Here is a 12,024-nt window from a genome sequence, read left to right as displayed (position 1 = left end):
CAAGCCTCCTGTAGATGGAGATCTGAGAAGAAAATTCTTAGGGCTTCTACATGTACAGATGAGAATTAGTTAAGACTACAGGTCTCAGATCAGGTCCACTGAATCTGAAACTCAATTGTTTCCTTCCCTCATCTCAATATTTATTAGCTCTTTGTTGCTTTACATAAGGGTCCAAACTGGCCTTCACTTGTGACTCTGTCTTGGTCCTGTCCCTCACTGTCACCATGTCTCCAAATAGCGATGCAGGTTTCTCTCTGGTTCTAGCCATCAATGGTACTCAAAAAAAATGTCCTGGCTGATAATTTTTCCTCTCCGTTGTATCTGAGACACACACGTAACAGAATATAATAGACGGACAATAATGGAGGATGAGAAGACATCAGTTCAGTTCAATTCAGTCTCTCAGTTGTGTCCGACTCTTTGAGACCCCATAGACTGCAGCACACCAGGCCTCTCTGTCCATCATCAACTCTTGGAGTTTACCCAAACTCATGTCCATTGAGTTGGTGATGCCATCCAACCGTGTCATCATCTGAGAAGACATGGGAACAAGTAAAGTCAGTATTTAGTAGGTTCTTCATTCAAGCCAAAGTTACACCTCTGATCCACTGACAAAGAGGAAAAATAATTTTATCTTATGTAACTGCCATTTGAGAAAAGAATTTTCTCATCACTGGCAGAAGAAAAACACCCAAAGATTATGGCAAGAGGAGAAGGAAAGGCTTTCTTGACTATGATGGAATAAGCATTAGTGTGAAACAGTCATAGCATTTCTAACATAGGTGTAGTTCATTGGCCTTGGCTATAACACCAAAATTATAGCATCTATAAATACAATATGGGGAGAACCATTCCAACTGCAATTACAGAGAAGATTGCTAAGTTACACGCATGTAAACAAGGGAACACAAATATGGAAAAAAATGACCCTGTAGGTTACCACACCTACTGCTGAGAGTATATATAAGCACATCTGTCCAGAAGGTTACATTCAAACTCAGAATCTTCTCACTGTAGCTCAGCTGAACTTACATCTCCTGTCAACATGTCCTACAGCTGTTGTTCCAGAAACTTCTCCTCCCTCTCCCTTGGGGGCCACCTGTGCTACTCAGGCTCCTCCTGTGGCTCCTCCTTCCCCAGCAACCTGGTGTACAGGACTGACCTCTGCTCTCCCAGCTCCTGCCAGCTGGGCTCCTCTCTCTACTGTCAGGAGACCTGCTGTGAGCCCATCAGGACCCAGACATTCCGTGTGGTGTCCCATCCCTGCCAGACGTCCTGCTACCGTCGGAGGACTTCCACCATCTCCAGTCCTTGCCAGACAACTCACCGTTGGTCTCTTGGCTGTAAGTCCAACAGCTGCAGCTCCCTGAGCTCTGGATCCAGAAGTTGCTACTCATCGGGCTGTGGATCCCGTGTCTTCAGACGCCTGGGCTATGGAGTTTGTGGCTTCCCTTCCCTGGGCTGTGGATCCAGATTCTGGCACCCAGTTAATTTTCCCTGCAGAAGTTTCCATTCATCTTGCTACTGACCAACCTGTAGATCTGGCTTCTACTGATTAACTTGTAGAAGAGCCAAATTCATTTGAGAAATTTAGATTCTGTACCCTGATTATCTGCTATCTTACTCTGCTCCATTGAAAAGTATTCTAATATTTCCTGATCACTGGCAATTCTTTACCTCTCTAAGCCTCAGACATGGGGTGATAAATTAACTCTGTCAACCTACAAAGTTAATGAGAAATTCACATTGAATGGTAGATAGAATTTACGATTTTGCTCTTCTCCCAAAGATCGATGGAAGGTCAAATAATTTGATTTTAATAAACTCTTTATTCTGCCAACCAAATATGCTGTGAATGTTTTGTATTTATTAGCAATGTGCCAACTAAGATTTGTATTGTCATTGCTTCTGTTAATGGGCTTTGGAAAGCTCAGATTTAGGGGGCTATGCACTAATTTTGGTTGTGCTCAGTCACTCAGTTGTGTCCAACTCGTTTCGACCCCATGGACTGTAGCCCATCAGTCTCCTTTGTCCATAGAATTTTACAGACAAAAATACTGGGTTTTGTTACTGTTCAGTCACTCAATCATGTCCAACAGAGTAGGTTGCCATCTCCTACACCAGACATTTTTCTTTCTTTAACCAAGAATTTTCCCTGGATGCCCACAGCTTCTACATATAGCCTTACTCTAAAAGAAAATCTCAAGAGATCTGAATATCTTTATTCACACGGTAAACACAGACCATACGTCTTGAAAGGCATTATGTACGAGAGTGGTTTTAAGAATGCAGGAGTAAAATTTAGGCTTCTGTGATGAGACCTGGGCATGAAGGGTATTAAAATGGAGGACTAGTGTGTGGCTTTACATTTTTAGAAAAAAGAACACCTCTGAGCTTTAGATAATCACCTTGCAGGAAATTTTCTCTCTCTTTTTTTTAATTGACTAAATCCCTGTACCCAAATTACTGTTTTCAATCTGCTCAAATTATCAGCATTTGTATAAGAAGACAGGCAACAAACTTAGATGAGAAGGAACGAGGCTCAGCAGGTGTGAGTTTGCACCTGGGTTCTTAAGCAACATAGAAATGGAATCTAACTGCACCCAAGAAAGCTTTAATATCATCAACAGTGAATGTTTCAATTGTATATTGAAATAAAATTGGATATTCTTTTTTAAGTGTCATTCTTCTATCTTACATACAAGTGTTATAGAAAGTAAAGTAGTAACAGAGACAGTACAATGATAACTGAAAATTTAATCTTTAGGCAGAATAAGTAGCATTCTATATAGGAAAAATAAATATTTTCCTATTCTTTGTAAAATTTTCAAACATTTCTGAAATTAGGAAATTAGATGCAAAATATGAGAGTTTCATCAAAAATCTTGTCTTATAAACATTTCTCAGTCTTCTCATCATATTCTGTTTACTTCTTTTTACTACTAAGATGATACAATATAAAATAAGAAATGAGCTGTAGTGTTTATTATGTCCAAGCTACTCACACTACAAAGGTGGAAATTGAAACACAGAATCAGTTCAGTTCAGTTCAGTCGCTCAGTTGTGTCCGACTCTTTGTGACCCCATGAATTGCAGCATGCCAGGCCTCTCTGTCCACCACCAACTCCCGGAGTCCACCCAAACCCATGTCCATCGAGTCAGTGATGCCATCCAACCATCTCATCCTCTGTCATCCCCTTCTCCTCCTGCCCCCAATCCTACCCAGCATTAGGGTCTTTTCCAATGAGTCAACTCTTCGCATGAGGTGGCCAAAGTATTGGAGTTTCAGCTTCAACATCAGTCCTTCCAATGAACACCCAGGATTGATCTCCTTTAGGATGGATTGATTGGATCTCCTTGCAGTCCAAGGGACTCTCAAGAGTTTTCTCCAACACCACAGTTCAAAAGCATCAATTCTTCGGCGCTCAGCTTTCTTCACCATCCAACTCTCACATCCATACCTGACCACTGGAAAAACCATAGCCTTGACTAGACAGACTTTTGTTGGCAAAGTAATGTCTCTGCTTTTCAATATGCTATCTAGGTTGGCCATAACCTTCCTTCCAAGGAGTAAGCGTCTTTTAATTTCAAGGCTGCAATCACCATCAGCAGTGATTTTGGAGCCCAAAAAAATAAAGTCTGACCCTGTTTCCACTGTTTCCCCATCTATTTCCCATGAAGTGATGGGCCCAGATGCCATGATCTTAGTTTTCTGAACGTTGAGCTTTAAGCCAACTTTTTCACTCTCCTCTTTCACTTTCATCAAGAGGCTCTTTAGTTCTTCTTCACCTTCTGCCATAAGGGTGGTGTCATCTGCATATCTGAGGTTATTGATATTTCTCCTGGCAATCTTGATTCCAGCTTGTGTTTCTTCCAGCCCAGCATTTCTCATGATGTACTCTGTATATAAGTTAAATAAGCAGGGTGACAATATACAGCCTTGACATACTCCTTTTCCTATTTGGAAACACAGAATAGTTAAAATATAATTTTACAAGATTACACAGCAAGTTATTGTAGAGTCATGGAAGTCGAATGACTTTATTCCAACTGTACCATTCTCTCTTATTTCTTCCTTCATATGCTCCTTCTCTTTCTCATCTTCTTATCCTTCTTCCTTCTCCTGCCCCATGTTTACAAAATTGCTACAGTGTTTGTATAACTAAAAACATGAAGGAATAATGAAAAAAAATGGGGGAAAAAGTCATCAGCCATAGAAATATAAAAATTTAAATGGCAAACAATAAACTCTTCTATAAACAGTCCTGCTCATGAATTTTAATGATCCAAGTTGGTCTCATGTGCTTAATCTTCAATCAAAAGGAATAGTCAAATTTCATATCTCAAAACATAAGCAATAGCTGAGCACTCATGGGAAACAGCTGCAGATTTTTGGCCAAGCCGATGCTTCTTTGTTCATGTCTCCAAATTTGAGATGCAGGAGTGGAAAGTTTTCTGACTTTAGGAATATATTAATATCTTAGTTGTTTTATAATTGCTATAACAAATTATTTCAAATAAGCCATATGCTGTATATCATATATGGCTTAAACAATAACATTTTATTATAATTCTGTAGGACAAATGTCAGACAGTCTCACTCAACTAAAATCATTGGGCTAGCAGGGCTTCATTTCTTTCCTGAGGATCTAGGGGAAAGCCTATTTACTTGTCTTCTTTTTGTTTGTTTGTTTTCTAGAGGCCACCCAAATTCTTTAGCCTATGCCCCACTTCCTCCAAAGTACTTCCTCCAAAGTCAGCAATGGTGGGTAAAATCCTCCTTGTATTGATTATGACTCTGGTCTACTCTTCTGCCTTTCTCTTCCATTTTCAAGAATGCTTATAAACACATTGGGCTCACCTGGTGATTTCTCTGTTTAGTATCAACTGATTAGCAACTTTAATTCCATCACTACTTTCATTACTCTTGCTATATAACATACCCTCTTCACAAGATATATGAATATATTTAAAGGCCATTATCCTCCCTACCAAAACTAGTAAGCAAATTTATAAAAATAACTCAAAGATTGATTGAGTGTAAATAGTGATATGGTGAGATCACAAACAATCAATAAAATTCAATGGTGGTGACAATAAATTTATAATGTTACAATTATGCCTGAAGTTGAATATAGTATCCCATTTCAGGTTGATAGTCAAAATAAGAAAACTGTATTATTTTACAACAGGAGATGCATAACTCCTGAGCTGATATTTTGCCATTACTACTTGGGAAACTGCATCGTCCTCTGTTCCAAATCTCTGGCATTATAAATTTCCTGGAGTACAGATTTTATTCTTTCTATATTTCATCAATTAATTTTAGGATAGTGAATAGTAGTGTTCATTCAAATTTCACTAACTTAATCCTACTCTATACAACTAAGAGCAGACCAGCTGGCAGTTACCTGGCTTCTAGCTTCCTAATTCTTCCTGCTGCGTGTTTCCCCAGATGCCTAACACCATGGAAATGTGAACCCAGGGTTTTGTGTCCCAAGCTGCTGCCCACACAACTAAAGTTCCAGAAACTGCTGATTATCTGTCTACCAACTTGTTTCCAGTTCTGATTTCTGAGAATAAATATATCCATTTTCCCAAGAAATTTTCTCATGAGTCATTTTTAGGCATCCAATTTCAACAATTTCCATTTATGAATAGTTAACTTGTTAGTGATTACAATGAACAACTGTATCCTCCCCAAACTCTTTGTGTCCTTTTTTTAAATTAGTCACACCTCTGAACACATAGCCAAACATTTGGCCAGTATTACTATTTTTCACAATATTTTCATTAAACCTTTACTGTGAGCAAAAATCTGTGATATGGAAATATACTGTTGAATATGTTTCTTTAATACAATTATTTTGTGTATTACTCCATAATGAAAAAATGAAAAACAGAGTGAGAAATGTATGCTATTTGTTCTAACTAGAATGAAAGTCTAACGGAGAAAGCGAATGTTATATAAATAACGAGCTGTGAATAAGTCCTTGATGATACAGTAACATATGTTAAGCAACATATACCTTATAAGTAAAGAAAGAATTCCCAGAGAAAGAGCATTTGAAATGGGTCTAAAGAATAAGTAGGGAGAAAAAAAATTTAAAAATAAAATAAAATAAGGGCTAGATATGTGGCACATGGAGAACAAGAGTTTTAGCACCAAAGCCTTGATATGTGCACTATAAGAAGGAAAGTCATTTTGTCTGGTCATTGAGAGAAAAGGGAAGAATGACTTGAAATTAGGCCAGAAACATTTAGGGGCTATTTTCTCTAGGTCTTAGGTGTCTAATTCTGGAACACTTACTTCTAAAAGCAACAAGAACTGTTCAATGGTTTTCAGCAGAGGTATAATATTGTTGCACAACACATTTTTGACCCCTTTTTAAAAATCACTTTAATACATCCAGTGACGTTAATGCCATTTGTTGAAAACACATTTTCCACATTTAAATTATTTGCCATTTTGTAAAAAGAAATTGATAGTATACATGTGAGTCTATTTCAGATTTCTATTCTGTTCTACTGAATGATCACCTATAATTTTCTCAGTACCAAAATACATTGATATATCTTTATATTAAATCCTGAAATGATATAATAAGAGTCTTTCAAATTTAATTCTCTTTTTGAAAGTTATTTTGGCTGTTCTTATTCTCCCATATAAGTTTCAGAATCGATCTTTCAGATTCTATAAAATGCCTCCTGGCATTTTTTTTCAGAACGTATTTAATCTATCAATATACATTAAGATGTAATGAAAGCTTTCAAGCCATGATACATATCTCTATTTGAGTCTTACTTAATTTCTTTCTGAAATATTTTATAATTATTAATATAGAAATCTGAATCATGAAATGTATTTCTACATTATATATTTTGTTTTTAAAACATATTTTATACTTAATTGTGCAAGTAATGTTGGTTTTATATATAGAAATAAAAGTTTTCTATAGTAATTTCATACATTGTTTAGGATGTTTTATGTAGACAATCATTCTACCTGTGAATAAAGACAACTTTTTTATTTTCTTTGTGATATTTATGCCCTTTATTTGTTTTTCTTGCCTTACTGCTCTGGCTAAGACATATAGTACAATGATGACTAGAAATGTGGGAATATGTTACTGTAGCTGAATTTGTGTGTGTTTATATGCCTGAGAAGTGTCCTACCTTCTCTATTAACAGCAGTTAATAAATATATATATTTTTGCTTTTAAAAGTCTGTGGTTTATAGTACCAAATTGTATCTGAGCAGAGGAATGAATGAAAACTGACTGATAGTACTTACATAGTTCACTTAGGAGGCATTTGCAACAAAATATCTGCTCTCTTATCCTCATAAGCCCAGGATCTCTATTTTCAAACACTTTAGATTATGAAATGGGACCTTTGCATAGAGCATTTTGCTAACTAAATGTCTTCTAATTTTAAACTGCCATACTCACTGTACCATATTATCTTTATTGCCTCACTCTTTAAATTTCACTGTAATTCATTTTAGCTCCAATTTCAAAAGATGAAAAGAAAGTTTTTATTTGGTGATGGAATAATTATAAAGGAAAGGGCATTTAAAATGCATCTAAAAGTTGGAATTGTCTTAAATATCAAAAACAAAGAGGCATGAGGATAGATAAAGGCAAATAGATGAAGCTGAAGTGAAATGACCAAGTAGAGGGTAAAAATACACAATTGTGTTCAAGTGAGAACAGAAGTTCAGTTGGTTTACAGTAAAAGGAGAAATTTATGCAGAAATGAGAGACAGAGGTAGCAATATATGATGGGTATGTGTAGGTACGCCGACTTCATTAATTAAGGTTTTGTTATTTCTGTTCAAATTGGTGCAGTTATCTAATTGGGTATTGTGGCCCCAGTTTCCATCTGAATAAAACTATTTTTACTCATTCTCCAGACTGAGTTTATACAATACTTTTTCTGGGAAGCTTTGTTGGCATCTCTGACATCTCAGATTGTTATTAAGATCTTGTTGTTAAATGTACTTATATAAGATGCTCATTTATAGCTTTAATTACCATTGCAATTAAATCATTATTTGATTAACCTTGATAGTTGGTAAGTTCAGAGAAATGGAAACCCATTTTAAAAATAATTTTAAACTTTTCTTAACATAGAGAATAATATGAATGAATGTGTTCTCCCTGAAAAAAAAAATGTAATAGAACATTTGTTCATCACGCAATTTGTTCATCAAGTATTCTATAAGAACAGAGTTGAAAGAAGCATTATTTTGTGGATTCACTGGTGCTGACAAGATGTTTGACAGGGTACTACTGAGGCATGACTAATAAAAAAATATGGGAATTAAGGTTTGGAGAGAACAAAGCTGTTATCTATAATCACTAAAGTGACAAGAGTAAATAAATAGAAATTGGTGAAATCAGTTGCATGGAAATGACTCATGATGAGTTTCCTGGGAAACTGAATAAATTAATCCCTAGAAGTAAGAACCACATGCTGGCTGGTAAAAAGATGACTGGCAATTCCTGGAAATAAAGTAGCTTAGGCAGCAGGAGCTTGGGAACAGAACTCCTGAATTCAAATTTCACAGAGCTACTGAGTATAACATTTGGACAAGGAATACAGCAGGAGGAAATCAGCTTAGTAGGGGCAGGATCTACAAGAGAGATAATGGGAATCTGGTAGAGAGAAGGCTGTTTTTGCAGGAACTGAAGTCCCAGAATTACTGTTGCTGGGACAGAGACCCTTACCTTGATCCTGATGAATTCAGAATGTTACAAAAGGCTTGAATCTGGCCTTTGTAGCCCAATACTGCTTTCAATCACAGAGACAGAGTTTTGGGTGATGTAGAAAAAGAATAGTTTTATTGCTTTGCCAGGCAAAGAGGGCCACAGCCAGCTAATGCCCTCAAAACTGTGTGCCCAACTTCGGGTGGCAGAGGGTTGTGAGTCATTTTGTAGTCAAGGAGCAGGGTGGCTGAAAAGGCTCAGGGTGCCTGCATATCCCTCATTCCTTCAATCCAGAGATCATCTGGCATCAGGTGATGATGAGACAAACCTTCTCTGAAACGAAGAGTGCTTCATCAAGTAGGTGACATCTTCCACTTGATGAGGTTTTTAACTCTGCAAAAGAGTTCAAAGATACTGTTCTATGTATCCCTCATGGAGGGGATTCACATAACAGGACTTTGCTCCAAGGCTGCACTATTGTTTCTTGGCTTCTCCTCCCCCGTCGCTGCATTCCCTCTCCCTTCCCTGACTAGCAAATGTTTGAACTTGCCCCCTGGAACCCAAAGAAGGGGACACAGAAAGACTTCTGTGCCCAGAACCCCGCCAGGTCCTCCTTGGTTTCAGGGATATGAACTGGCCGTTTCTAGAGCAGCCTTTGTATGGGATTGCACCAGTTTCTGGAGAAATAGTGATACAATTTTTACACTTTGATTCTTACATGTTTAAGGATATAAAGCAGTAGTATACTTAACTTCAGCACGAGTTGTGATATTACAAATGTACTCTTTCCAACATTGCAATTACTAGTTGTGTGTTAGTTAGTACATCACTTTGTTAGTAGCTCAGTCGCGTCTGACTCTTTGCAACCCCACGGACTGTAGCCCATCAGGCTCCTCTGTCCTTGGAATTTTTCAAGCAAGAATACTGGAGTGGGTTGCCATTTCTGGATCTTCCTAATCCAGGGATTGAACCTGAGTCTCTCGCATTGCAGGCAGATTCTTTACCATCTGAGCCACCAGGGAAGCCCTATTACATCACTTTATTGCTGTATAATTTTTGTTGAATATATCCCTGATTGTTTTTTAAAAGAAAGCTTGCTTTTTAACTAGAGTATTTCCAGAGGTCAGAGACACACTTTTACATTTGAAATATGCAGCTGATTTCTAATCATCAGAGACCACCCTAAGCCAAAGAGGGGAATTGCATGTGGGGATAACTTGAATTATTACATTTTCAAAAATTATGGATGCTACAGACAAAATAAGACTGTGTTCACAGGGGAGCAACATGATATTACTATTTCAGTTTCTGTCAGCAGATGCCAAATTAAATTTTCTGTTTTCTTTCATTATTTTTTTCCCTTTAGATTTCCCAGTAACAGTTTAAGAACCCTGAAAATCTCCCAAGCATTCTGATAGCAGTAATGATGGTGCTGGTAATGGGGAGAGAAGAAGAGAGAGAGATGGCTGAATAGGAGAAAGAATGAGATCACGTGGCAGAACTGAAAATGCATTAAAATGAAGCTTAGGAGTTAGGTGTTCTGTTGTTAGCCTTAACATTAACTTCTCTTTGAGATCTAGAAACAAATAATTCTAGTTCTCAAGTTTTACATCTATACAATGAGTGAGATCTACTTGAGAATCTATACAGTGATTTGTGTCTCATATTTAATGCACCTTAGGAAGAGAGTAGAGCATTTTCATGTCCTTAAAGAAATGTTGTCTTTGTCAAGTCTGATTCTCTATGAGCCTCTCTTTTTTCTTATGCTAAAAGGACCTTAAATATAATGAGTGAATTCCTCACAGGTCCATTTGAAGGTATAATGAAATAAGGCATAGGAAATTTCTTTAGATTCCTTGGCTCTGGACAAAGATAAACACTTATTTTTACGTTTGGCTCATTTACAACAAGTAGTATTTTTTTCTTTTTTTATGCTGCAAAAAGCTGTATTGTTTCCATTTGGTCCAAGGCTTGAGAGAGGGCTCCAGGGTGTTAAAAACCTGCCTAGTGTCTGCAGAGAGGGGCTTCAGGCAGCCCTGTAGGAAGTGGTTCTCTAGGAAGTCACAGATGTGGAGGTCTCCGCGGGAAGAAGCCAGGCCATGCAGATTCAACAGGGCTTGATTCAGGTTCTTCTCTACGAGAAGGGCGGCTTCCATCGCGTCCTGGGTTTTACCCCACTCATCTTGAGATGGCTTCTGCACGTCCAGGAAGAGGGCGCGGCCGCCACGCTGGTTTTGCAGTTTCAAGAGATGCTCCACGCCCTCGCGCTTCTCCTTGGCCAGTTCGCGAAAAAAGTGACCTACAGCCTCCAGGACCACATCGTCGCGGTCGAAATAGAAGCCCAGAGAGAGGTAGGTGTAGGAGGCCTGCAGTTGCATGTTAACTAGGCGGTTGACGGTGGCCTCCACCTTGGTAGAATAATTCTGACGAATCTGGGAGCTAATGATTGGTCGGTAATAAGGAGTTAAAAAATGGTGGCTGGTCCCGGTGATCGCGAACAACTGAGTGGCTGACTCTGGAGGTTGCGACTGGAAAAAAGGTTGGAGGGTGGTCAGAGGCTGGAGCAAGGGGCGTCCCTGGGTCTGTTCCGTCCAAGCACTGTTGAAGCAAGAGACAGATCCGCGGGGCCGCCGAACGCACTTCACAAGTTGTATTTTTATATATTTATAAAAGCATAGAAAGTAACTATAAAAAAATCAAATTTCATGGTGAGGTGCAACGAAAACAGACATATGGGCAGCTCTAGAAGCTCATTTTCAGCTGCTTCAAGTTTGAGATTTGGGAAGGCATCAAGATGAAACCTGTGCCTTCTGAACCTAAACCCTTCCAGAGCTGCCCATATATCTGTTTTGGTGGGGCTACTGATAAAGAACATACCTGCCAATGTGGTAGGCATAAAATACACGAGTTCAGTCTCTGACTCAGGAAAATCCCCTGGAGGAGGGCATGGCAACCCACTCCAGTATTCTTTCCTGGAGAATCACAGGGACAGAGGAGCCTGGCTGGCAAGAGTCCATAGGGCTGCAGATGGTCAGAAACGACTGAAGCGACTTAGCACACCTGTATGTACCTATGTTGAGTAATAACCTCCTTACATATACATTAGAAACTGGTTGTTGAAATGCTAAATTCAGAAACTTTTGCCAACCAAAATGGGGTAAATCAATTTTAGTTATTGAAAGCTCATAGTCATTCTTTTTTCAAGCTTACAAATGTATACTAGTCCTTCATTTACTTTTTTATGTGAACCAAATCATGTGAACTAAATTATTTCCTTACTTTCTTAATTCTGTACTTCTGCAGAAACAGACAC

General features: G+C 38.2%; 1 protein-coding gene across 1 annotated transcript; it reads left to right on the top strand.

Annotated features, from left to right (window-relative positions):
* The first annotated feature begins 1,045 nt into the window (after positions 1 to 1,045).
* Positions 1,046 to 1,528, top strand: LOC145539782 (keratin-associated protein 13-3-like). Its single transcript, XM_081573908.1, has one exon. It carries the CDS (start codon positions 1,046 to 1,048, stop codon positions 1,526 to 1,528), a length of 483 nt encoding a protein of 160 aa, XP_081430034.1.
* The last annotated feature ends 10,496 nt before the right edge of the window (positions 1,529 to 12,024 follow it).

Source organism: Giraffa tippelskirchi, chromosome 2 (assembly GCF_054371585.1).
Source record: "Giraffa tippelskirchi isolate mGirTip1 chromosome 2, T2T-mGirTip1v1.2.pri, whole genome shotgun sequence".
Classification (NCBI taxonomy): Eukaryota; Metazoa; Chordata; class Mammalia; order Artiodactyla; family Giraffidae; genus Giraffa; species Giraffa tippelskirchi.
Note: the sequence above shows the minus strand (reverse complement) of the source record. Positions and strands in the feature narration are given on the sequence as shown.

What these genes read in the sequence shown, in the direction of transcription:
- LOC145539782 (XM_081573908.1), top strand. Translation starts at nt 1,046, where the DNA reads ATGTCCTACAGCTGTTGTTCCAGAAACTTCTCCTCCCTCTCCCTTGGG.